Here is a 27,231-nt window from a genome sequence, read left to right as displayed (position 1 = left end):
CATGGTGACATGTTCAACCCTACAATTTCCCTTTCTACCATACAAGTTTAGAAGTGATGGAAAGAAGGATTATGCTGAGACTGAAGTAACTTCCAGTTAAGCATGGGGATCATTAAGAAGCCACAAATGTGGAGGTGGGATGAGCAGTAACACATGCCCTTATATTCTCTCTGAGGGCTGATTTTAGTCTGGCGATGCCCACTTGATGTGACTTGTCTTTGCAGAGGGGATGTGTCCCTCCACGACTGTGGAAGACATGTTTAACTTGGTAGGTTCACATTAAAAGCAAAAGTATCCAACTCTTTCAAAGAATTAAAAAAAGAAGTTGTAGTCCTCTGAGAAGGAGAGGTCAGTACTTTCTGAAATGAACAGTCAAAGAGAAATCTGATCCGATTTAATGCAGTCTTAAATAAAGTTCTTTTTACACACCACTTCTGAATGACCAAACAGACGGACTGACTAATACCAGAAACTCAAGCTGGGCACAAATGAGTTAGCCTTTTTTCCCCCTCCACTTTTCTCACAGGGTGTGCCAATTGAAATTATCTCCTTTCTTGTTAATTTAACGATTACCATCAGAAAGAGCCAGTGGTGGAAAAATTATAGGCAGTAATTATGATCTTGCAGACTCGCTGTGGGATTCAATGCAGGGAAAACACTGGATTGTGAGAATGAGGCTGTACTCCTCAGTAGATGCACTTCAGTGGATGGAGCCCTGAGATTTTGGTTGCCTCAGACCTTGGGGGCCCAGCTTGAGAAGCCTTCAAGAGGAAGAGTCAATGTCAGATGGCAGGGACATCTCGAGTTGGACACCCTTAAAAAATATAGCCACCCAAAATCTTTAACCCTCACTCAGGAAGACCTGAGTCCTTTTTTTTTTTTTCCTGAGAAATAAGGAATATGGCATATTCTTCTCCATGGGTGGATGGACCAGTTAACGTCTTTAGACACTATGTCAAATGATAAATATTTATCATCTTTCTGTATTAATTCGTGTGAAGACAAATACATATTTATGACACTGCAGAGGCAAAAGCACACGGAGCAAAGCCAGCTGGATATTGCGCTCTTTAGGAACTGGCTGTTGAATAAAGCTCAGCTTGCCGGTTGTGCCCATTCCCCGTTCGCCTTTGGAGGTATCTCGCCCCTCAGCACTTCTGAGGGTTGCCATGACGGCTGTCGCATGAGTCCCAGAACACCCAAGGCGGGACACAAGGATAGTGAGGAAAAGGGAAATAAACGATGGCAGAACTCTAGTGTTTCACAGGAAAAAACTGGGACGGAGCAGGGACGCCCCACGCGGACAGCCACGGCCGCCAGCCCACCCATCCCCTGGGTGCGCCAACCCCGCGGCAAGCGCGGGGCCGGCCCGGCTCTCCCAGGCCACGCCGGCGGGCGGCCGGGCCGGGCCCCCTCGGGGAGGGAGTGCTGTCCGCCCCCGCGGGCCGGAGGAGGCGCTGCCTTCCACATTGGTCCGGGGCCCGGCGCGCCGCCTCCCCCGGCCCCGTTACCCGCGGCCAGCGGTGGGGGCGCCGCGGCGGAGCGCCAGCAGGACGGGGCTCACGGCCGGTCATCGCCCACGGCCGGCCGGGGCCGCGGGGCACGTCCCGACACGGACGGTGTGGCCGGGGCCCGCTCTGCGCCGCCCGCCCCCGCGGTGTCCCTGGGTGTCCCCGTGTCCCTGCCCTCGGGAGAAGTTTGGCCGCCGCCGCCCGTCCGCCCCGGCGCTGCCAGGGCCGGGACAAAAGGCACACACTGACACGTGATGGGCGCCGGGCTTCATAAATGGGACCGGAGCGGGGCGGAAAGCGGGGGACGCAGCAGCGGCGTGTGTCGGAGCCGCGCCGGGCGCCCGGCGGCTCCCGCGCTGCCTCCCCGCGCCGAGGCGGCGGCGGGCGGAGGCGGCGGAGGAGGAGGGGGCGGGCGGCACATGGAGCGGCGGCGGCGGCGGCAGGGTGGCGGAGCCCGGCGTGCCGCCTGATCCGGGCGAGCGAGGGCGACGGTGGTCGGAAAGGAGGCGCCGAGGGGAGGGAAGGGAAGAAAGGGAGGCAGCCGGGGGGAGAAGTCTCCCACCTCCTCCTTCCCCTCACCGGCACCGCCTCCTCGGCGCTCCCCAGTGCTGGGGTGGCCGGGCGGGGCGGCGCTCACGCTCCCTGCCTGGGGTCGGCGCGGCCGGAGCGGGCGGGGGACGCGGCCGGTGCCGTGCGGAGGGTAAGGACGGCGCGCGGAGGGGGAGCGGGAAGGACCCGCGAGTGCCCCGCGGTCTGGGGCCAGGGACCCGTTGTCCCCCTCAAAGTTTGTTGACGGCGTGGGTAGGACGGGGATGACACCGCCTGCCCCGACGGCGGAGCGGGCGGAGGGGAGAGAGCTGCCTGCGGAGCATCCCTCCCCGGGATCTGCCGCTGAGTCCCGCGGCGATCGCGACCTCCGCTGCGGCGGGGGCAGGGCAGAGCGCGGGTTTCGCCCCTACCCCAGGCACGGCCCTGCGCCGCCGCCTCGGGCTGCTGGGACCAGTTGGAGGGTGCCCCGGGACCACCCGGGAAAAGCTGGTGGTCCGAGGAGCGGGGTTTGGTTTCGCGAGCCCGGCCGAAGGAGGGGAGACCCGGCGGCCGAGGGGAGCCCTTCAGCGGGCGAGGGTGCGGGAGGCTGGTGGCGTTATGGTTAACACGCGTCTATTCTTCTGTGCGCGGAGCCGGCAGCCTCCCGGGCTCCCACAGGACCTTATCTGACATCGGAGGTTTCTCCTCTCATCCTGACCCACTGGTGATTTGCAGCGGGTGGTATTCAGCCCGTCTTTCACGTGCACTTTTCCTCCCTAAACTCTACCTTTGACGCTGTAACCGAAATAAAAGGCGGTTCGTAATTTTGTGCGCAATGATGTTCTCTTAAAAGATGTCACTTAGGAGTCCAGCATCCTCAGAATATCCCGGTAGGGTTTTTTGGTTGGTTGGTTGGTTGGTTTTTGTCTGAAATTCGGAGCTATGGTGGGGAGAGAGCCGAAAAACAGTGAGCCTTTTAAACTTCACGCAGCGTTTGTCATGTGAAATCTTCAGCTGTTGAGAAATAATTTTGAGCCAGATGGGCTTATTTTAAATGGGCATCTTTTTGTCTCAAAGGCGTCTGCAAATCTCCATTGAGAACACCCCTGGATGAGGTATGTACCAAGCCTTTGGTAGGAGAGAGCTAATTACTGTGATTGCAGTTTGATTAAGTAAAATGGTGTCAGAAGATGAAGTCCGTAGTTTTCCTTCTTTATCTAAAATTATCATCAGTGTTATTTTCCGTGTGGCAGCAAATGATGAGATTAACAGTTTTGGCACATGTTTTTTTCTTTCAGAATATAAAGGGGCATCTATAACATAGAGCCAGATAGCAAAATACTCCTTGAGTATCTACAAGTTTTTAAAAAACCACATAGTGTGGCTTTTTTAACCTGTTAAAGGTGTAGTAATGTTTCTTTTTTTTTTCCCCCTAGATGTATCATCTTGTTTTCATTGTTATTGTTCACCCTTTCTTAAAGGAATATAGCATTCTCTGCTAGGGGTGGCACTGCTGTTAACACATACCAGGATCACTCAAAGAATCAGAGTGATGCTGAGTATGATATGTAATAACAAAATGTGCAACATTGCAAAAATTACTTGGGTGTGCTTAATTCTTTTCTCATTACACCTCATATCAGCCACCAGCATGGGTTTTCCCTTCCCAAGAAAGGAAAAAAACCTCTGTGACTGTAATAGGAATATTTATTATGCAGGCTTAGAGTTTATTAAATCAGTTGTAAAAGAAATGAATGTAACATTTTTAAACAGTTCAGAATATGAATGTGTAATTCCTGATTTGCTTGAGGTTAAAATTAGTTTTGTAGCAACCAGTAACAGCTTTGCTTTATTTTCTGTTGGTCTTTGGAATAAGAAGCAGAACCATTTGAATAAAACCATTTTAAAGCAAAATTGATAAAAGCAATAATTGTTTGACTGAGCCAGGCGTCCGTTGCCAGGAGGGGGAAAAAAAGTGTTGGCTAGGTAAGGAAACTGACTTATTTGCTGTGGATTTAGCTTGCCAACCATTCTATCAAATCAAAATACCTATAAAACTCAAGGTGGAGGTGGAAGCAGGTTGCAGTATTGTGAGGCTGGTGGACGCCTTTGATCCTGGCTGTTGTTCTTTGGTGAATGATGTTAGCTCAGCTTCATAGAAGACCCCATTAAAGGCTTTCATGCTCTATTTAGGGAATGGCAGTTCTTAGCCAATACAAACCTTTCTTTCCCTTCCCCTCTTGACAAGTTTCTGATTGGGCAGTGGAAGTTTAGAAAGAAATAACTTTTTCTTTCTTTCTTTTTTAAGCCATTTCTGACTATCAGTCTTTAATGTGGCAGCCTCAAAATGCTTGCAGACTGTCATCCCACTGGGAATTTTGGTGCTGAAAGTGTTACGCGCTAGAGAGGGAGAGGTGGCATGGTTTTCAGTTCTGTTGAATAGAGGTAGGTGAGGACATTAAGAGGCAACAGAGAATTCAAACCCGTTTGTTAATTTAGTGTTGCCCAAGACTTTTACAAATATATTGCCATTCATGGTTCTGCAGGTCTCGTGCACTGTCTTCCACTCACCTAGTTTCTCTAGTTCTGCACCTTTAGAGAGAAATTACTGTAACTTCTTTCTCAGATGCAGACTTTGTGACCTCTCTAGTCATGCAGTCATCTACCTAGGCATCCACAGAATTCATTTTTCTCTACAATGATTGCTCTTCATTTCTTTCCAGATGTCTATATTGTCTTTATCTGAGTCTTCTCATGAAACAGTAAATTGTTTTTCTGCAATTTTTTTTTGTGCAATTTCCCCAATAGTTTAGGCTATGTAAAATAATGGATGTTCTACAAAACCACTCATCAACCATTTAGGTGAGAATTTGGAGATTTTTCTCTAGCAGCAAATTCACAAGTCTGATGATGATTTAAAACATGTCCTGTGGGCGACCCTAACACTGGGATTTGGCCAAGTTCAAAGCAGCTGTGCAGATGGACACAGAAGACAGAAGGCAGAGGGAAATAGACCCTTTTAATCATAACAAGGCTGCTCTTGTTTTCTTATCTATAGTGGAAATGAACACCAGCCCCTTGTACCTAAAAGCAAGCTTGCAAATGTGCCAGAATAGACAGCGAGAGCATTTGTTATTAATGCGAAATTAAAAATGTGGTAACTGTCTTCTCAGTACTGCTCTTTATGTCTCCATTTCTAGAATGACACTGTACTGCTACCAAAAGTGCACATCCCATTGCTCTTGGTGGGATAAGAATTTCCCCCCCAGAACTGAGGCCCTTTGAAAGTGCGTGGCTTTGTTAATGATCGCAGAAACCAGCTATGACCTGTCCTTTTGAAATGGTTGTAATGACTTATAAATCAATTTCTCGTTAGAGAGAATGTTTTTTTTTTCCTTTTTCCCGAAGGTGCTGTTGTTGCTCATGAAAAATGATTGGGTTTGCAACATAAGGTTGGAGCACATTTTATTCTGCCATTTGTGCCTCATGCAGGGGCATTATGGTGATGCATACCCCAAGCCTGGTTCTGCCTCTCTTCAGGGGGAACATCCTTTATTGATCAAGCTAGCAACATCCAAATTACTGACAAAATATATATTTCACTACTGGGTATGTTAGTACAATGGTTACTCGTTATACTGTGATTGGACTGTTTAGTGAAACTGGATGTTTTATACAATTCAGATGTTGTGTTATTTGTGTAGGTTGAGGCTAGATGGCATCAAATAGTACCTCATCCTGTGTTAACTGTTTTATGGCAATTGTATATTCATAAGAAAGACCTGTTAACTCACTATAGAGTCCTGAGCAGGAACAGTTCTGTACTGTCAGTTTCCTTTCAGCCCTCACTGGAGTAGTTTCTATCTTTCTGCACTTTAGGAAACATTTCAAAGTTTGTGTTTAGGGACTTGTGGGTCTCCCACCTTCCTGTTGTGCTGAATGTGTGAAACATGCTCTCAAAAATCATTGTTTTTAGTCAGTTGTACCTCTGTTTTAAGGAATGTAATACTGAAGTCCAGACCATACATGTGCCTGGAAAAGTAGATGGCATATGGCATATGTATATATACCTGCAAATAACTCAGTGATAGATATACCAGTTTTAGATTCCTGCTTTTCCCCAGGAAGGCTGTGTATAAGGGAATTCAAAAGGATATTCATCTTGCTCATATCTTTTGTATCTAAAGTTCTAGCTTGTCTGCTTGTCCTCTAGCACTTGAAATTTGAGTTTATGCATGACAAACAGTACTGCAGTGTTTCTTCCTCTAGGCGTGTGGACTTTTTTTCTTTCTGTATTCCTGTTTGTAAATTTATGCATAGAAATATATATTTATATATACACACATACAAATAAAAAGTCATAACTGCGACCCTGAGATTAGCTCCGTTGGTCAGAACCTGGTGCTAATAATGCCAAGATTGCGGGTTTGATCTCTGTATGGGCCACTCACTTAAAAAGTTGGACCTGATGATCTTTGTGTGTCCCTCCCAACTCAGAATATTCTGTGATCTCTCAGTATATTTTAACTATTTCTCCAAATCTGATGTAATATTGGTTGGATTCTCTCTACAATTTATTATTCTGGCTACTTGGATATCAGATTCTATTGTAATTCTTTCTCACTTCTCCTCTTCTCTCGCTCTCTCATTTTTTTAAAAAAAGAAAAGCATCTGCATATTTCGAAGACATACACCACTGCCAAACAATCTGGTGTAGTGGCTTAATATGCTGGCAAATAATTTCACAAGTTGTTTGTGTGTGTGAAGGCAGTATATTTTAATATCATTATATTTTGAATGTAACTATGAAGACAGTTATCTGAGCTTATTTAAATCTTATGAAAGGCCAGGCAGCTCCAGAAATGAAAGAATGCATTACATTTTTTAATTGGAGTGCATATTTTTGTCCTTCACTAATGCTGATGGTGTGGGACATCTCATTTGCAAAAAGCCTTTCTAACCTAGCTTCTGAGCATTGCCAGTATTGATGGCCTAATAATAATTTTTTGGAGAAGTAGGCTCTTGAAGGCTGAGGTAGAAGGGATGTTGCTTGCAATGTATTGCTGACCTTCCATGCACTAACTTTTTGTCATTGCGTGTAAACCTCCTTTTCACTTCTGGTGTGTTTGTCTGCTGTATGGGTCACTCAGTGGCTCCATTTGAGCACTCTTCTCCTTTTCACCTCTGAGGTCCATATCCTGTACTTCATTTTCCTTAAGCAGTTTGATTTTAATTAATATCCCTGGCCAAATTTGCTCAACTGATCTCTCCTGAGAGTCCTCAGCTTGTTCCCCACTGTCCGTGCGTACAGTGCTGTCCTTTTTTCTGACCTTACCAAAGATGGCTTCTCAGAGTCCTTTGCGTCTTCCTTCGTTGCTTGAGTACAGATCAGAAATGGACTTTCAAAAGAGCAAGTCACTGCCTGCAGAGCAGTGCATCTGTTCTTTCTTTATGGTGAGATCTGAAAAATCCCACTAGCTATATCCTTCATCTTACAGAGGTGTCTGAAGTTTGCATAGCTCAGAAGAGGAGGGAGAGTTTCTCTCGTGAGTTTTCTCCTTCACCCGATCTGCTTTCCTCCAGGTGATCACAAAGGCAACTCTTCTCTTTCTCTGCATCTCTGCCTCACAGGGGGTTCTTCCACTTGGGTCTTCCTCTCTTACCTTTCCCCACTTTGCTTCTGTCTCACCTGGAGATGTCTTATTTCCAGTATGGAGACAATAGTTGTCTTTCCTCTCTCCTACCAATCCTCATCACACCAAAAACTTAACCCATATTACCTTTGCTCTTAGCATCTCCTTGCTAACTCATGAAGTCTTTAATTAAAATTTGTTACAGCCAGTTTGTTGCAGGAGGATGAAAAAGCAGACATACACTCTGTGCAGTTTATGAGCATTCTCCCTGGAGCCTGATGTTTTTGCTATCTTTCTCTCTCTAATCCTTACTCTTTTAATAAAGTTCACTAATATTTTCTGCTGCAACAAATTCTTGACCTTCTCTCTTCTGCTCTGGCCATTACATGGAAGCTGTTTTCTTGGAGTGGTTCTCTCTCTCCATTTTTTTTGCTTCCTAATAAATGTGTTTTCCCCCCAGTTTCATCCTCTAGACACTACGTTCTTCTGAAGACCTTTAGCATTTAGCATCCAGGGGACCCTGGGTCTTTTATGTCCTGCTCTGTTGTTTCAAATTACTTCTCTCCCTTAAACTACACATTGTGTTCTAAACTGCCATTTCTTCTGGGTACTTTCAGGAGAATGAATGTTCAGCTCCCATCTCTTTTGCACCTGGCTGGACTTCTCTGTCCCTGTTTAACATTTATGTCGATTCTGCTCAGCAGTAGTAAGTGCATGCACCTTTTGGCATTAGGGAATGGCTAGAGAAGAGGCTGGAAATTATACAATTTCTGTTGGAATATTGAAATCCAAGATAAACCCTTTTGTGAAAAAGTTTGAGAGTTCAAAATTGACCAGCTTAATGAGTTCTCTTCCATTTTCTTTAAAATGTGAATACCATAGCATTGTATCAAACTTTTTGTATTACCTGTTCATTCTGCTGTATTTGGAAAGGAGAAGGGAAAGTCATTTATTGGGACTCCAGTCCCTAAACTGGAGCTGATTTTAAGCAAACAACCAGGTCACAATTGCTTCATGATTGCTCAATTGTTTCCTTTGATCTGAGTCTTACATACTTTAGCAAGCCACTTTATTCTCTTCCAAAGTTTTATCTTTAGATGAAATCAAGATATATAAACTGTGACAGATATTAAAATCCCACATTTTAAGATAGACATCTTAGCCTTCCCTTCTTTCTCCCAAAAGCTGGGCAGAGCAGGTAGCTGTAGTTTCCCATTAATGTGAGCCTGATGGTCCCCTTGCTAGTTTGTGATTTCAGTACTTTGTCTTGTCTCCAGCCTTGGTAGGCAGTGTGTGTGTAAAGGGTTGTATTTTATAAGCTGAGGGCTTTTGACTGACTTCAAGAGTTTTGGCCATTTTTCACAGGCAGATGGGGCAGCTGTCCCCACTCTTCCTCCCCTGCGCCTGGGTGGGATGCAGGAGACACATCCTTGAGTTGCTTAGTTCAGAGAAAGGGCTTCAAGCTAAGCCTTTCACTTTCCAGATGTGCACCCTCCCTCCTGGTGCCTTTATTTCTGGATGTTTAACTCTTGATCCATCATGGAACAATTTGAGCAGTTTAGAGGTGGGCAGCAGCATGTAGTGGCTGCCAGCACACTGACCTGCCTTTCAGGAGAGCAAAATTTGGGTCCTTTGGCTGCACCAAATGGAGCAGGACTTCAGCCTTGCTTTTGAATCTCTCTAATCTTAGACACACGTTTGTGCCCTGGCTGTTTGGGAGGTAAGGCACAGTCTCCCTTTCTCTGTACATGCAAGTCACCTGTGCTAAAACTGGTACACACATCTCACCAACAAAACTTGGGAGGGAGGAAATAGTGTTATTTCTTTTCAAAACAATTGTCCACCACTGACTAACGCCCTGTTTTCCCCCTTCTTTTGTTTTTGTTGTTCAGATTGTCGGCTGCTGGATGCTGGGGGGTGTCACGTAGGGGCTGTTTGCCTACAAATTGGAACAGTCCAGCCCTTATTCTGCTAGTGTGCAAACGGTATGTTAATTAACATAATAACTGTGTAGCTGTGGCTTCTTGCTAATTAAGGTTCAACTTGCCAGAGATACGATCATGTTACATAAGAACAAAATTTGGTTCAGTACTTGCATGCCCTAGTTTACCCCATAGCTGATAGTGCCTTGCTGTATCTAGAAGATAACATCCCTCATTTGGTCCTCTCCTAGTGTCTGTCTCCTTCCTGATCCCTCACATAGAGAAAATTCTGACTGAAGTGACTGCAAGTTTTCCTGAATTAGGAGTGACAGCGTTTTTACCATTTATAGCCTAGGAGTAGCACAGTGTTGGAGATAGAGTAGTAAACCAGTAAATAGGATAAGGGTAACATTGCCTTCACATTCTTGTCAACATGTGTTTTTTTCCTTGCTCAGTGTTACTGAGTCTGGAAATGCCATTTCTCAGTCTGCACATTTCTTTCTCCGGCTTGGAAACCTTGTTCTGTCCTCGAAGCAGTATTGTTCATCGCCATATGGGATAAGGTAATTATTAGCCATATAAATTTTCATTTTATAGGACAGTTCTAATTCCTAAAGGCCAACAGTTACCATGGTAAACCTCATTTCTCTCACGCTTTTCCAGCTGACTGCATACAAGTATAAATTTCTGTTTCTTCTATGGTGGTACTTTGTGGACCCAGTTTGGTAGGAGTCCCAGTGTACTGGGCACTATGCAAATTTATCAGAAGATAAAACCCTTCTCTGAACAATTTGTAACCTTACAACATGTATGCAAGGAGAGTACATTTACATATTTTTGTCCATTCAAAACTTGTTTCAATTCTACCTACTTGTCCTTTAGCCTGTTCTTAATTAACTGTGATTATCATAGAACAACTGTATAGACACAGAGATCAAAATATTTTCTAAAATGGAAGCTAGAAAGGTTTGATTGTGGATTTCCCTTTCTAGTTTTGATTCCTTTTCTTGCCATGTCAACATTTTTGCAGTTATCAGTAGCATCATTGTATTGCTCATAATTACTTTCCAAGGAAGAACACAAATACTCACTGTTTCTATTCAGGCTATTAAAATTGCTCTATCAATCATCCTGGTTTGAAAATAATAATAAATTCAGCCCTTTTTATAGACAACGATAAAAACTTTCCAGCCCTCCCTCTCCTACAGAACAGCAGGAGAAGATAGGTAATAGCATTTTATTGAAGTCACGTTCTTGTTCCCAAGTGAACTGGTCTTGTGGACCAATAAGAAATCCATGGGAGGTGTAATTCTCCCTGTTGTCCTTGATGGTGAGTTACCAGTCTTTTATATACTATGTATTTTTTATTTTACCTAAAGCATATGTATATTCTGATACCATCTTAGCATCTTTTAGGATGTAACCACACAGTGGAGGGCAGTAGTAAGACTTGCCCCCTCAACTCTTCACTAATTCTTTCACTTCAAAGGCAAAGTCTTAGAAAGTTGTGTTTTCAACCGTCAGGTGATGTTTAACACCTCACATATTTGATCACCGGTAAAGTAAACTGGGAAAAAGGGCTGGAGGAAGTTGAATACAGGTCTCTGCAGACAGCTAAGCTGGGAGTTTGTCAAAGCCACTCCATCTAGTGGCAGTCGCTTCACACAGCTGGTCTGATAGTGCCCTTCAGCAGTTGCTGGATGACCCGAGAAAGGTCTAAAATGATGTTCAGCTTTTCCTTTTCTGGTCTGGTCTTCAAGATAAAAGATGCTTGAAATTTTTGTCTGTTCTTTAATTTTTATCTGTAATCATAATTCAGTACTTGCTGTGAATTGCTGCGTGCAGTCATGGAAACACGTCAAAAATCTTGAGTACCGGTGTCAGTGCACGCTCTCCCTCATCTGGCAGGGCAGGGTGGCTCTTCATCACTGCTGTCCTGTCTGTGAGGGGACCTTGCCACAGCACACAGCCATCACTCCAGCCCTATCCAGAGAGGACAGATCTGTGCGGGGGATGCATGTTCTCTATGGAGGCTGCGAGAGGCCACAGGGGCTTCTGGAGTATTTAATGTAGAGATCACCATGGGTGTTGAGTAGTATAGGTTTGTGTTCCTGGGCTGTATGGGTTTGGGTTGTGTTGAAGCCAACTGCAAAGAGCAGTGTGGCCACATTGCATGGAGCGTCTGTGTTTGTCCGCAGTGTCTGCTCGCCGTGCCAGGTTTGGACAGAAAAGCTCAGAGAAAAAATATGTGTGTTACTGGGATGTGCACCTGACCAAATGAAAAGACCAGGAACAAGACCACTGCTTCTGCCATTGCCTTTTCAGTCTATGTCAAATCGTACAGCATCTCAGACTGTGAACTGATAACCACAGTGCCAAAGGTCCAGTCTTGTTTTCACTAGACAGCCATGGAAAACCTCGCTGATCTGTTCAGTGCATTTCAGTAGTGAGCTTATACTGGGATAAGCTGGTATCTAAATTAAAATAAATGAATTTCCTGTAAAATGCAATTCCAGATCAGGCAAATGGTTGTTTTACTGCAACTTTAATAAAAATCAACTGCTGCTTGAATAGGTGCATGCACACATACAGCTAGAAATTTCCAATTATGATATTCCCAGCAGCAAACAAAACCAAAATTAATGTCAGCAGCATCCCCCAAAGCCTGAACTACATCACTAATGAACTCCCAAGTACTCCCAAAGAAAACTCTCTTTGCAGATACAATAAGGTAGAAATTACTGTAATAATCTCAATGTAAAAATATAGAGGAAAAAAAAAATCATTGACATTCAAAGTAAGACTTGCCTCTCCTGATCCCATTAACTGTGTTGTTAGCATAGCATATGGATGCATAGTGATACTGTCACATAACTCACTACCACCTTGAAAAGAACACACAGGAATTTGTGTTTTTTCATTTGTATTTCAAACAAAGGCACGGCACCTAATTCTGACGATTCTATACTTGACATGACTCCAGCAGGGACCAGCTACCTCATAACAATTTGTTTGTCTGTCTAGCAGAAGTGCTCAGTTGCATACAATTTTTGAAGCTTTCCTCAAACATAATCTTCTCGACATGGGGCTGTGGCTTTAATCATTAAAATGGTTTTCTTTCTTCTGTCAAAAATAAGCTGGAATAACAGAGGATACCACAGCCATCTTAACATGTTTTTAGAACTACTTGTTTTATTTAATATTTTTGAGTAGTTTTCAAATTAATAACTCATTCTTCACTTCTGATTTTAAACTGGTGTTATAATGCCAAGTGTAAAGTTGCCAAACTTCACCCAAAGCAAATTTGTTAAGCAGAGTCATCTTTGCAACGTGTAGATTCTCTAGGAACAGCTGTAAAGCACCTTCTGGAGGAAAAGTACCTTATGTATTAGATGATTGTTGTTAATTTTTAATGTATGCTTCAGTGACATTTCTCTCCCTCACTGCTCATACCCTCAGAATTAAATTCCTTAATGTTGTCTGTCTGTCTAATAATTATATTGTTACCTGCTGAGCAAACTATATCTGCAAAAGCTGACTTAGCCAGTATATTTTGTGCGTTAAGACTATCGCAGTAAGGTTTGTTTATACTCGTCCTTGTTTGCAACACTGGAGTTGCGGTGTCTTCTGAAGGTCTAAGTTCCCTTTAGTTATATTCCCTTTAACTATCAATGTCCAGGCCTGCTTAATGAAAGGCAAAACTTTAAAGAACTGTGGAAAAAGTCTTGAGTGTTCAGATGCTATAAGCAAGGCAGGATAAATATATCATCAGCCAAATGATCTCTGCTTTTAGAAATGCTCCTGATTTCTTATGCTTTTAAGTTATTGGCTATTAAGTTGTTGGTATTGTTGTAGAGAGGAATCCTTTTCTGCTTTCCAATAGTTTTCGTGGGAAAACAGAACTGTGGTACCTGCTGTGCAAATCTTCTCTTTAGGAGTTGAGGTGATCAGTACTCTGAGTTTTAGCAGATAGTCTCTTGTGCCCTTTCTGGCCATTTATTGTCACTCATGTAAAGTGAACAGGTTAAGTCAGTGCAAGCCTATATATTTCATCTGGGATTTCTTGAGTGTCACAAACAATTTCCTCCATTCTAAAACCAAGAAGCAGCTTGGTTTTGCTCCTGTTGTTGGTGTAATCATCTAGATGTCCCGTAGCAGGTGCAGAATAGCTGTTACACACAAAAGGAGTAATTCTGACTCTTATTTACATTCAGACCACTCTCATTCACTCAGGTGGTGGAAGGGGACCCTAAAGCAGACGTTCAATCCATATTCAAGGAATTTTCTATGGGCAAAGTAATATAAAGGAGTACTGCATAAGAAGAGCTGTAAGACTTGTCAGGTGCTGGTGAGGGTCCTCTCCTAAGGGTACCCTAACCAGGAGTTAGTTGCACCTTGCACTATCCATGAGCAAAGGCTGAACATGACAGGACAGACCACTGACTACCTGGGGACCTTCTGCTGGGTCCCCCCCAATTCTGAGGGAACAGAATGTTTTTGAGGGTGTCCACAGCAGGACAAGTTACATTACCATGCTTCTCACAAGAAGCAGTGGCTCCTGGTCCCTTTTGCCTGGAGTTTTGGCCAGAGCTGCACTCTGCCCTAAACTTGGTTCCATGTTTATCTAGACAAGTGTGAACAGCCCTGGTTGAGACTTCTGGTCTATACAGGGCAGATCACTGATTCTCTCACTGACTTAGCAGTGCTGGTTACCTTTCCTGAAACTGCGGACAGAGCTGGGTAACAACCCGCCTCCCTCATATAGCCCATACATCCCAGTTACCTTAGTTTGCTTAGCAGAAGGAAGAAATAGAGTAATCTTTGTGTATGAATGTAATGAAGCGATATATTTGTAGGTTAAATTCCTTGCTAATAAATTTGCAATAGCAAATTCAGGATGTTAGTAGACCTCAGATTGCTGTAACTGGCTAATGTGAATATACAGGCATATTGGGTGAACTGTGAAATTTAGAGTGCATGGCTCTGTCTCCATTGCCTCTCTGTTGTCAAGTTTTCAAAACCCTTGGTGCTTTTTGAAAGAAAAGTAATGAAGGTGATGATTCAGTTTATTGCTGCAGTGGTACTTGGTGTTATCTAAATGAAGCAAGCCCAAGGAGTATTGGTCTGCAAGGTACTTTGCAATCAGAAGTCAAGTTCAGATCTAGAGAAAAATATCTTTCTGGTGGAGCAGCTCAGAAGGTTTTGATGAGAAATGAGAATTGCTTTCCTGTGAAACACTTGATTCCCTGTGCCTCTGTTTTTCATGTCACTTCTTAATGTAATTCGGTTTTGGTGAAATCCAGGTGATTTCTTTCTAAGTGTTCAACCTACCCTTATTCCCACAGTGGCAAAGTCTAGACTTGCACTGAATATAAGAGAAGGGTTGATTTTGTTTGACATAGTTCAACTAAATTGTTCATGGAGTTTGTCTCCCTGTTTATGTTAATGAAGTCTGATCTTTTCCCCATATAGGATTTCCTCCGATGCATTTTTCTGTCCCCCAAGTCTCTCTGAAACCAACAAGACTGGGGTTATGAAGTCAATCCTAGATGGCCTCGCAGATACAACTTTCCGAACAATCACGACAGATCTCCTTTACGTGGCCTCCAACGACATCCAGTACGAAGACATGAAAGGCGACATGGCATCCAAGCTGGGGTACTACCCCCAGAAGTTCCCTCTTTCCTCCTTCAGGGGTGATCCTTTCCAAGAAAAAATGACTACAGGAGATGATCCCCTGTTGAGCATTATTCCCTCAGATCAGGTCAACATCACAGAGTTTTACAACAAGTCCCTGTCCACACTTAAGGATAATGAGGAGAATATACAATGCGGGGAGAACTTTATGGATATGGAGTGCTTTATGATCCTGAACCCCAGCCAGCAGCTGGCCATCGCTGTGCTGTCGCTCACCCTGGGCACCTTCACGGTCCTAGAGAACCTCCTCGTTCTGTGTGTCATCCTCCACTCCCGAAGTCTCCGGTGTAGACCCTCCTACCATTTCATTGGCAGCCTGGCTGTGGCCGACCTCCTGGGCAGTGTCATTTTTGTCTACAGTTTTGTGGATTTCCATGTTTTCCACCGGAAGGATAGCCCCAACGTCTTCTTGTTCAAACTGGGTGGAGTTACAGCCTCCTTCACCGCCTCCGTAGGTAGCCTTTTCCTCACGGCAATAGACCGATACATATCTATACACAGGCCACTAGCTTACAAAAGGATTGTTACCCGACCAAAGGCTGTCGTAGCATTTTGTGTGATGTGGACCATTGCTATTGTAATAGCCGTTCTTCCTCTGCTCGGCTGGAACTGCAAAAAGCTCAATTCTGTTTGTTCGGACATATTCCCTCTCATCGATGAGACGTACCTGATGTTCTGGATTGGGGTCACCAGCGTCCTCTTGTTGTTCATTGTCTATGCCTACATGTACATACTGTGGAAGGCTCACAGCCATGCTGTTCGCATGCTTCAGCGGGGCACACAGAAAAGCATAATCGTTCAGTCAACAGAGGATGGTAAGGTACAGATCACTAGGCCTGATCAAACTCGTATGGACATCAGGTTAGCCAAAACCTTGGTCCTTATTCTAGTCGTTTTAATCATATGCTGGGGCCCTCTCCTCGCCATCATGGTGTATGATGTCTTTGGGAAAATGAACAAGCTTATCAAGACTGTCTTTGCCTTCTGTAGCATGCTCTGTTTGCTGAATTCAACAGTGAATCCCATCATCTATGCTCTGAGGAGCAAGGACTTGCGACATGCCTTCCGCAGCATGTTCCCCACCTGCAAAGGAACGGCACAGCCCCTTGATAACAGCATGGAGTCTGACTGCCAGCACAAACACGCCAACAACGCGGGGAACGTGCACAGGGCTGCCGAGAGCTGCATTAAGAGCACAGTTAAGATTGCCAAAGTTACCATGTCTGTCTCCACAGACACAACTGCTGAAGCATTGTAAGTCAGAAACTTCTCAGCTTGGGAGAGAAGGAGTTAGTTTAAAAAAAAAAAATCAACAACAGAGAAAACCAAACCCATGGCTTAACGTGTTTGTACCCTCCTGTAATATTTTTTGGTTTGTCATTGTAAGCTGAGCAATGATTGTGTTAAGAGCATTACCATCAGCCAGTTCTTCAGGTTTTACAATTAGGTGTTCAAGCTAAATTTTCACAAGTTTTTTCTCAAAAAGTGTTTACTGAATAATAATGTTTCCTGAAAGAGCACAGAGAAAATACCAGGTTAGCAATGGTTTCTTTTGGAGTGTGAAGAAAAATTGTGAAACCTAATTGAAAAATAATGCATTCTAAACCAATACCATCAAATAAGAAAAAAAAGCCTTGTAATCATGATGTTCATTTCCATGTGAAGTGTATTTCATGTCTGTAATAGGAGTTTCTGATTTTTTCCAAACGCGGCAGTGCTGAGTTTTAGAGGTTTTGTAAAATGTGTCGTGTCCTGTGAATTGTATGCTGTTTTATTACGTGTTATTGATATTTGTCTAATTAAACAAAGTGATAAGGTAGACTTCTGTGAAAATAATGTGAAACGTGATATGTAAATCCCATTGAAAACACTTACTGTATTTGAAGAATTCCTCTGAAATTTTATACTTTTAGTGGTCTTCTGTGGACTTAGAGGAGAGGCTTTGTGTTCTACTAAAATTATTTCCCAACTACCTTTTATTTTCACATGCATATGAGAGTAACAGCAACATAGGAATAGAGGAGGAATATGAGAAAGGAAAGCACTGGTTCAGACTTTTAAATACCACTGCATTTATGCAGAAGGATGTTTATGGTTGCATAGACTATTGCCCCGCTCTTGGGTGTTGCGTGAATACGAACACTGAAAAGCAAATGTCCCGGATATTGGCTCCTTTAATGGGTAACTGGTTTTAAGCCACGTGCTGGTGCTGGACCACTGAAGACAGCATGTGTCAGACTCAAAGTGCCATGTTATCACTGTGCAGTTGATGTATATTTGAAGTGTGTCACATTCCTGTATCCCAGGTTTAAGCAGATTCAGAGCCTGAGATGCCAAACTTCCGTCTTCACTAAAAGAGGAGGAAATATTGTCAGACTTAGACATTTTCTTATTGTGTGAGCGTGTATATAAATAAATATCTGTGTGTGTACGTGTGTTTGCGTGTGCGTGTGTGTGTAAGTGTACTAATCAGTGTGAGTCATGGTAGCATAACTAAGATAGGACACTATAACCAAATGTAACTGTATTTCTTGTTGCACGCTTTGCACATGAATTCTATTTCTAAAATTGAGTTCTTCCAACTGATTACTGATGAAAGTACCATATTAAGAACATCTCGATCCACTCTGAGATGTATATCAATGTCTTAGAGAAAGCAACCTTTCAGTTGCTCTTGGGAATAAGGGGAAAAAAGAGGCAGAGCATGGAATGAGCCCGCACTGACAACTGCTGTGGCTGTCAATGGTGTTCCTGAAAACTGAGAAAGCCAGAAGTAAATGATAGTTTGTTTTAAGGCTGTCAGTAGTCAAATCTGATAGCTTGAAATGAGGTGAGTCTCGCTGAAACCAGTGACAAGGTTTGACACTACCAGCTTCAAGGAAGAAGCTATTGAAGGAAGATGGTGACTCTGTTCCACGGTGGGATAGTTTCTGCCACCTGAGACTGTCACAAGGAACATATTACGAGATAGTCTTTGAAGCATGGATATTCTGTAATTCTGTTCTGAGTCAGAAGGTCTAGGGTCCTCTTCTCTGCTGCCTTGCTTTTTTGGACTGTTCCCTCACCCTTCTGACTGATTTCTGCCAAAATAGCTGCAAACACAGCTTAGCCTTCTAGTGGCCTGACACTTGCCACAACAGGGGTGACTTTCTCCCTGGCACAGGGTGAGTGGAACAAAATCCACGCTGCCCTGCCGCTCGTCGTTGGTCTTACGTAGAGGGGGAGGGAGGGCAGCAGTCCAGGGGCTCTGGCTGCCATGACATTCCTGGGACATTTCTAATGCCTCAGTGCAGGCCAGAGCAGCCCAGCCCATTTCAGCCAGTGACTCCGCAGGGATGCAAGTGGCTCCAAGTTCAGGCTTGATGAGTGGTGACATTTCAAAGATCAGATCAGGTCACGTTCTGAGCAACAGCTGGAAGAGGCAGGGGTACTTTCCTCCTCCACCCACCTCCCCCTGCAGTTTACTTGGGTGAGAAGGCAGGGCACCACGCTCTCAAGAGGCCCACCACACTCAGCCAAAACCTGCGTATTGCAGAGGACTCCCAGAGGTTGTACAAGTCCTCCTGAAGGATCTTTCTTATATCTAGGTCTAATCCATTCTAAAGCAGTCCTCTGGGAGGAGGGGGGGAAAGCCCATTTGAAATGTAATGGTATTTTAAGAGCCATTTTTGAAACTGTCTTCTTGTGAATTAAATGCAAACTTTGTGGACTTTCATTGTGCATTCAAGTTCTAAATTTTACATGATAAGTCATGGGACAATGGGGCTGTCTTGGCACTTAACTTGGTGCTTACTGATATAATAAGAAATAGCATCCTGTGAAACGTTAGTGTCTATCATCATCATTTATTTGCATAATGAGTTTTTCTAAAGCTCTGGGAACTGCATCGGTTCACTTAGAACCATTTATTAAGAGTCGGCAACAATTTCCTTACATGTTGCACACTAAGTAGAACTATTCTTTCATTAGAAAAATCTGCTGCCGTTCCAAGAAAAGCTGTACTTAAACTTCAGCTTTAGGTATTCCTACTTTGCAGTTGCCTACCCTCACTTAGTGATAGCACAGCCAAACGATATTGTGTTCCATGGCCACCCACACCATCCTCATCAACCAACCAACCCTTGTTGCAGTTACGTCTGTGTACTAACTCCGAGTGTCACGTATCTACCGAGAAGACCATCTGTGTCACATGCGTGCAGAGTTAGATTCTCAACAGTCTGATTGTATATTTGTATAATATAATCTCCTCAATGCTGTGCAATCACTATCCACATCTTCTTGCACTGGCCTTTTGATGAAAATTTTAGTATGTCTATTGTGAGATAGGCAGTGCATTTTACCTGCTGTTATTGGGTTGAATGTATGTAAATAAGTGAGAAAAAGTCATCTGTACAAGCAGTGGCCTAAAAAGTCTGTAATTGTAGACTAGGAAAATTGTTGAAGTTGCTGTGACATCTCAAATACTACCTTTGAATAAACTGTTTCCAGGGTCTCTTGGGATGCTATTTCATAGTGAAAGGAAAATCTTTCCTTGTGAGAATATGAGGTAAAGAAATAGAATTACCTGAGTTTTTTATTTCCAGTGTTTTGAAGTGGAGAACATAACTCTTTATTGTCTGTAAATCTAACATTATTACTTCCTCTTAGAAGAATATTGTATCATTAGATGTTTGTTTCAGCTGGTAACATCCTTGCAACTGTTGGAATATTTTTCATTAGCAACCTGTATAATAGTTTGTACACAAGTACTGTTCAGATTGTCATGAAAAGTAGTTTTGACCATTTACCTACCAGTAGCAGAATAGTATTTCTGTAAGATTTTCAGTGTATTCCTACCATATCATATTTTATTTCTATAATGTAATTAAACTGTTATTTATTCAAGGACAAAAAGTATTCCTCTGCTTTTTTGTTTTTCAAATTTTGAGATAACTGAGGAAGCCATGTGATAATGCTGCCTCATTCCACAATCTGGTGCTCTACGTTTTGTTTATAAGTTTGTCTGTCAGATTCTGAAACAACTGCTTAAACAACTTGACAACAGGTTGTCAAGCTTTGTGGGTTTTAATTGTACGTTGATATGTTTGAAGGAGGAGGTAGATTATATATTTTATATTTGTGTATTCAGCACTATGGAGACGAGAGAGAAACGACACAGTTAAAACTGCATCTCCTGTTTCATTATGTAGGCAATTTCCCCTTTCCTCTGTATTAGCCAAAATGCAATAAATTTCTTTTGCCTTCCTTAGATGCATACGTTTGCACAGAGATGTCACATTAAAAGAAACCCATATAGTTTGTAAAAACAAAACACAAAAGAGCAGAAGAAAGGAATACAAACTAAAATAGTGCTGCCAACAGCAACAATGATCTAAATTAGTTACTGGGGTTTGTGAATGTACTCAAGAACTTGAGACAGTCTGGTTTTGGTCAGTGCCAGTGGGGGAAGAGTTATGGGTGTAGGGAGTGGAAGATGAAGTGGTCCAACAGGGATGTACAGAGGCTGTGCAGGGAGAGCAAGCTAAGCCTTGCCACTGCCTACGGGTCGCACTAAAGTGCTCTTACTGCTGCTCATCCACAACGGAAAGAAAGGGTTGAAATATCCCACTAAATGCTGTAGAAAGGTCCCTGCCTAATTCAGAGGATCAGTTTTCCACATGGCATAAACTCATGTTAGTTGGGCAATTTTCCTTGTTCACATCTGTGGTCTGAAAACATCCTTAGGGGATGAAGTGAGTATGTCATAGAATCAGAATCATTTAGGTTGGAAAAGACCTCTAGGATCATCAAGTTCAAACATGAATCTCACACTGCCAAGGCTTTGGATCATAGCTATGTCACAATACTTTTATTTTTAAAAATTAGGTCACTGGTGAATTGAGAAAGTCTTGGCAATGCAAAAGCAACTAGGAATATGTCACAATACTTTTATTTTTAAAAATTAGGTCACTGGTGAATTGAGAAAGTCTTGGCAATGCAAAAGCAACTAGGAATAAAAGATTAGCTCTTAATCTTTAACTGCATACTACATTTAAGAAGTCTGAATATTTCTGCTAAAAGCTGTCACTTTCAAGGCAACCAGGAAACAATTCCCACTGTATTTCCCTGCTCACTGGAAGACAAGGGTTATACTGCCACAAACTGTCAGCTCCTCCTGATGGTAACACCTGACTGCATTTATAAGTCTATTCTAAACAACACAAGAGGAAATAATGACAGCTTTCCAAGCAAGTGCTTTCCCATGTTATACCGGCTCAGGAAATGTGCAGGCAAATGTACTGTTGTTGTTTCAGCCTTTCATATTAACATCTGTTATTGTTTCCACTCTTCTGACAGATGTTTTAAGAAGTTACAATATCATCATGCACACACATCATCAATAAAACATCTTCATTTTGTTGGGTTTTTTTTTTTTAAAGTTTTGTCTTCAGTGAAAGTCCAGCTTTGACTTGATTGAAAAATTAATCATCATATCAGGGAACAGTTTATAGTAGAAGAGAAAAAAGTAATTTTGACTGTGTTTAAGAAAGCATAGGGTGGGGAGTTTTATTTGACACTTTAGAATATATGTCTTCCTCCATTCTTTGTGCATTTGTCTTTTTAGGTAGTTGATATAAAGAGTTTTCTTTAAATAGCAGTATAATATACGAAGCACGATTGCCTTTAACAGGACTCCTTAATATGGGCAGCCATCTAATACTGCTCTTTGAAATTCAGTTAGGAGAAAAAGTGATAATGAGTCCAAGGTAATCCTAATGACGAGGCATGACATGCCCTGGTATTGCTTTCCAATAAATCATCTTTGGTATTTCAAGCAGTACTCAGTTTAATGTTAAAGCATTTTAAGCTATTGAATCCTGTCTCAATAAAGTCCGTTGGAATTTTTTATTGACTTCAGCAGAGATGATGTCTTACCCCAGGTTTTTGAACTATGAGCTTGCATTTGGAAAGTGCAATTTTATATTCCAATGTACTTGCATTTTCACTGACATTAAAACAAAGATGGGACAGAATAAATAACAGTTTCTGTATTCATTGGGGGGTTTTACCTCCAAGAAAATATATTTTGAATTTTGGTGGGTCAATGCAGAATTCAAAAGTCTGGCAGGAGCTCAATGGACTTGTCATGGGAGTGAAACAATTTATTTATCCATATGTGTGTAGATGGGGTAGAGAACATAATGAGCAAAACTGCTTTCACTGTTGCCGACAGTTGCTTCCTGACTGCTTGCACTGGTGCTGTTTTGACATTGCTTTCTTCCTTCTCCGATATGCAAATATGTGTATGCATGTTGAAAACAGGCCACACACATTCAAAAGCTTTCCCCCAAATAAGTATCTTCATTTATATTATTTTTTGTTTTATTTTAATAATAATAATAATTACTATATTGTTGTTGTTGTTAGTATTATGTGAAGCAATGTCACAGCCACTGATTTCATTAAAGGGAAACCTCTTCTGCCATTCGTAGCCATATCTGGATGGATCAAGCCCTGACATTGTTGTCTGAATCACTTCTTTTTCCTGATAGATCTCACTGAAAGTCCTTCCAGGGCTCAGCACAACAGGGATACCCCACTTTCCATCAAGCTGAAGAGAGGGAGAATGGAAGGGAGCTGGAAACTCTCTGGTTCTTTTTTGTGCCAGGCTGTTCCTGGAGCTGCTGTGTGTGTAATGTTGTGAGGGTCTCTGGGGACTCCCCCACGGTGCCTCTGTCCTCCAAAAAGGTGATTTATGTGACCTGACTGAGAGCAGAAACCACAGCAAGAGGAGTGAAGAATAATCTTCTCTGGTTGAAACTCTGAAAAGAAAGGAATTAAGACTGTAATGATACAGAGGTGGGGACCTGCTATGCGTCATTTCTAAGTTACGGAACAAGGATTAGGGGTATCATTTTAATAGAGGAATGTGGGGAGTTATACAGGCTATGGATCCGTCTAGTAAACACTCCTCCCAAACCTTCAGAAGGGTAATAATAAATCCTGTAAGGCCTTTCATCAGCTGCCTGGGAAAAAAAATATAATCATTGTCTCTGCAATACTTGCAATATAATTCAAAGTCATTTAAAATTATACACCTACCTGCTATCAGTGTAGTCTGAGTAGGCAAAATTAATAACAAGCATGCTCAGTAAATCCAAGGTTTAAATCTTTAACTAGAATTTTAATGTCTAAATTGAGTAATACTATCAGTCATGAGAATTACAGTTATCTGCCTCCTTATCTTTTCCTATTTATTTGAGGGGGTTTACTTCTCATTCTTATTATAGCCCTTGCAAAACCTGATAGCTCTGGCAGAGGGAGGGACTGTATCTCTGCGTGCAGCCACTGATGCTCCTGAGCTGCCTGCAGCAGCAAGGTCAGGGCACCCAGGGACTGCAAAACACTGATCTGGACTAGGAGGCAAAGAGAGAGGATTTGCTACTTCATAGCAAGCCTAGGAGGAGATTAAAGAGCAAAGCCTTCTGGGGTGCAGCTCCTTACAGCTTGGGAAGCTTGTCTCAGGGGAAGGAAAGCTTCGTGTTCAAACCTCCCCTTCACTCTCTCCTTGGCAGTTGTTGCTGGGCTTCTTGACAGGGACATGGCCAAAATTATTGTACCCAAGAGTTAGTTCCCATGATGAGGCACTTGCAAAGGGATCTGGATGCTTTCTGCCTGTACTGAGTGTGAATTGTGCATAGCTTAAAAATCTGCATTTTTACCCCAAATTGTTCTTTAAGAAAAGCTTCCACTTTGATCTTTGGAGATCCTCACTTAAGATCTTGAAGCTGACCAGTATGTGCCTATGTGCATATGATGAAAAAATACACATGTCTACTGTTCTTACAGATAGGTTGCAGGAAGAGTAGCTTACCAGCAAAAGACTCAAAAAAGACCACATTATCCACCAATAAGTTAGGCATTTAGCCCAAATAATCACTTAACTCATTTTCCCCTGGGAAAGCTGAGGATCTAGTTTAGCTTAGTTAAAAGACTGATTTGCCTCAATGGCAAGGCAGAAAATGGTTTCATCTGGTGCTGGGAAGGACCACTCCTATAGTGACCAATATCTGACCTCCTAAACAGATATAATCAGAGAACTATTGGGTCTCTCATTCAAGAGATTCAGTCCTGGTTTGAAATGAGTGTCCGTAATTTCATTTCTTTTTAATCCCATTCAAAATACCACTGGTTCTGCAGATGCTTTATTTTATTATTGCAGACACGATGAAGCTACTGGCTATCCTAAGAAAGAATGGGGTATGTTCGAACTCAGTGCTGCTCTATTCTTACACTTTAGCTCTTTGCCCTTTCTTGCTGATTACATGAGGCTTTTAAATAGTTGTTTGGGATCTAATCTTAGCGGCTGTGTCAGCTGGCCCCTGCTGAGACTTAAATCCTTTTGCTGACCATGGAAGTGTAGAGTGAAATCTCGAAAAGGAATATGTCACTTGCCTTCTAGAGAGCAGTGTGGAGGTTGGAATGAATAGGAAAGCGTTTTTCATAGGAAAGTGAACAATGGCAAAGCATGAGAACATGGGCTGATGAACATTTTCTGTGGTCCCATGCCCTCTGGCAGTTTGTTCCTTCTCTCTATTCTGCCTCCTCCATAGTGCTAACACAAGTGCTTGCATGCCTGCCTGATGAGTCAGATCTGGCTGAACCAATCCAGCTAAAAAACCTTTTTTTTTTTTTGGTTTTGGACATGTTATGCCTTCCAGATCATTTCCAGACTGCATGACCTGGGTTTAAGAGCTGGGAACTGTTGCAGAATTTGTCACGCTGGCAACTCAACAGCTCCATCAAACATGTTTCCTGCTGTGCCAAGCATGTTACAGGACTTTCAGGGTCTTGTTGTTCATTATCAAAACAATCTAAAAGTGTTCTGCACTTCCAAACAGGTGCTCTGAGGGAAACTTGAGTTTCAGAACCCATTGAAGCACCGAAATTATAGAGACTGCATCTGTGTCCTTCAAAGGCAAAGTTCCCACCAGAGGAATGGGCAAAACATGTGAGTCATCTCTCTGGCTCCCAGCCACATGGCTGACATGCCACAGGCACACCTTGCTCCAGGCCTGCCATGGTGAATGCCTCTCCACATTGGTACACAATGTCCCAGGGCAGGCAGGGCCAGCTTGGTGCAGCAACCCTCGTATCACAGTGTGAGCACCCCTTGACACAAGCGCCCATCACTTCTGCAGCAAACTCCTTTCACTATCTGCTTCATGTGGCCCCTCTCTGTACTGTTGTACCTGTTTCTGTGATGCTACTACTGGGAATCAAAGTAGTACATTACTGGGAATTGAAGCAGTTAGTTTCTCATCACTGCAGAGAGACGCAGAGATACTTTGCAGGAGCTGCTGACCAATTGATGGGCAGTTGTGGAAGCAAACTACATCTCAAGTGTGTCTGCAGCACTCAGGCATGACAACCACCACAACCTTTTCAGCAGCATGAACACTTGGTGCCTTTTTGCTTCTCACATTTAAACGAATCCCTAACAACGACAACATGAGCACTTGGGAAATGTTCACTCTTAGAGAAAAACAAGTCAAACTGTGATTATACAGGCCTGTATTGTTAAAATAAGAAACTGCCTAGTTCTGTATTAAAAAAAATCAATCTTCTCTAGAGGCTGGATTGGTAAATAAATCAGGAGGAAAAGCTGCTGTAAATTAGAAGAGCTCTACCACATTCACAAGCAGAGAAATAGAGGCCAAACATGCATCAGTCAGTCACTGCTGAATTGTGGCTATGTTTACTCCCCAAAAGTAATTGCAACTGTATCCTTTTAGAGCAGGATAAAGTACCCCATATTTTCCCTGAGGTGCAAAGACTCACATGGGAAGCTGGTAGTCATCATCATCATCCCTGGCAGTCCAGACCATACGACTTCTCACATCAACACGTGTGTGTACCTTGTGTACCTTGAGCCATCCTAACCTAAACTGGGAACCAAATGAGTCACACACTGTCAGTAACGTGTAAGCTCTCTGGCCAAGGAGGATTAGATTCATAATATTGTCCTTTGCAAGTCACTGAGTTAATGGTCTGTTTTTACATATATTACAGTTACACCTGGTAACTCATGATAATAGAGATAATAGAGGCTTGAGGTATTAGCAACAGCACCAAAAAAAAAAAAAAATCACCAGCCTATATTCCTATGAGGGCAAAACCCCAAGCATTGAGTATGTCAAAGACTATATTATTAAAGCAGTATTTAGTCTGTAGCTAAAAGACCACACAAGCCTTTACTTCTCACTGCTAACCCAGGTCTCCTCAAGAGACTTGACTGGGATTTAAAGGGTAAGTGTTGTGGAACAGTCTGAAGACAACAGAGTAGAACCTTAATGCTGCCTTTTCTGGACATTATTCTTTCCATTTGTATAGAGACAATTGCTCAAGCTAACCTGCCTGTCCTGTACCCTAGGCAACCTGACAAATTAAAACTAACTGCCTAATCCATCAAACAAATGGTTTGTCCTGGCTCCATCAAAAGTAAATAAATAGCTATCCCCCCCTCCTTGAAAAACAAAATGTTTCAACATTAAAGAAAGCTTCTTTCCTGCCTCATCTTTCCCTCTCCACATGCCCAAAGGGAGGACCTTACAGTGTGGCCATGAGCTATGCAGAAGAGCAAGATCTAAGGACTATCACTTAGCACAGATATTTCTAATAAATCCATGAGCTGAGGGATCCAAGGGAGACTTGGCCGTGACAGCCAAATCTCAACCCCTCTAGTGTGATTACAAGATTAAAAAGAAACCTTGAGGCTGATGGCTTGTCAGCCAGAGACAGGTCTTGCAGAGCACTCAGCATTGCCTCCTCCTTCCCCACTGTCTTCAGCAGCCTGCAAACAACCTTTTCCAGTGTTCCTCAGAGTGTCTAAATTTGTTTTGGAAGTCTGAATGTGTTTACTGCCTTTGATTTCCTGGCTGGAATCTGCTAACGAAGCTC

The 27,231-nt window shown here is 42.9% G+C and overlaps 1 protein-coding gene across 6 annotated transcripts; it reads left to right on the top strand.

Moving 5' to 3' along the window:
- Nucleotides 1-2,028: 2,028 nt before the first annotated feature.
- On the top strand, nt 2,029-20,184 carry CNR1 (cannabinoid receptor 1). 6 transcript variants are annotated; one of them, XM_027743611.2, is made up of 5 exons: nt 2,124-2,211; nt 3,117-3,154; nt 9,565-9,657; nt 10,050-10,157; nt 15,067-20,184. In XM_027743611.2, the coding sequence occupies exons 2-5, from the start codon at nt 3,150-3,152 to the stop codon at nt 16,547-16,549; spliced, it is 1,689 nt and encodes a 562-aa protein (XP_027599412.1). In that variant the 5' UTR covers nt 2,124-2,211; nt 3,117-3,149; the 3' UTR covers nt 16,550-20,184. The 6 variants fall into 6 exon arrangements, with proteins under 6 accessions (XP_027599419.1, XP_027599412.1, XP_027599415.1 ...); XM_027743618.2 differs by lacking the exon at nt 3,117-3,154 and having other exon boundaries at nt 2,029-2,211; XM_027743614.2 differs by lacking the exons at nt 9,565-9,657; nt 10,050-10,157.
- Nucleotides 20,185-27,231: the final 7,047 nt, after the last annotated feature.

Source organism: Pipra filicauda, unplaced genomic scaffold (assembly GCF_003945595.2).
Source record: "Pipra filicauda isolate LSUMZ 115617 unplaced genomic scaffold, ASM394559v2 scaffold60_size3304689_pilon, whole genome shotgun sequence".
NCBI lineage: Eukaryota > Metazoa > Chordata > Aves > Passeriformes > Pipridae > Pipra > Pipra filicauda.
This window is presented reverse-complemented; position numbering and strand designations above follow the sequence as displayed.

What these genes read in the sequence shown, in the direction of transcription:
- CNR1 (XM_027743611.2), top strand. An exon ending in ATTCTGCTAGTGTGCAAACG is followed by an intron (nt 9,658 to 10,049) that starts GTATGTTAATTA and finishes TTCCTTGCTCAG; the next exon opens with TGTTACTGAGTCTGGAAATG. An exon ending in TCATCGCCATATGGGATAAG is followed by an intron (nt 10,158 to 15,066) that starts GTAATTATTAGC and finishes TTCCCCATATAG; the next exon opens with GATTTCCTCCGATGCATTTT.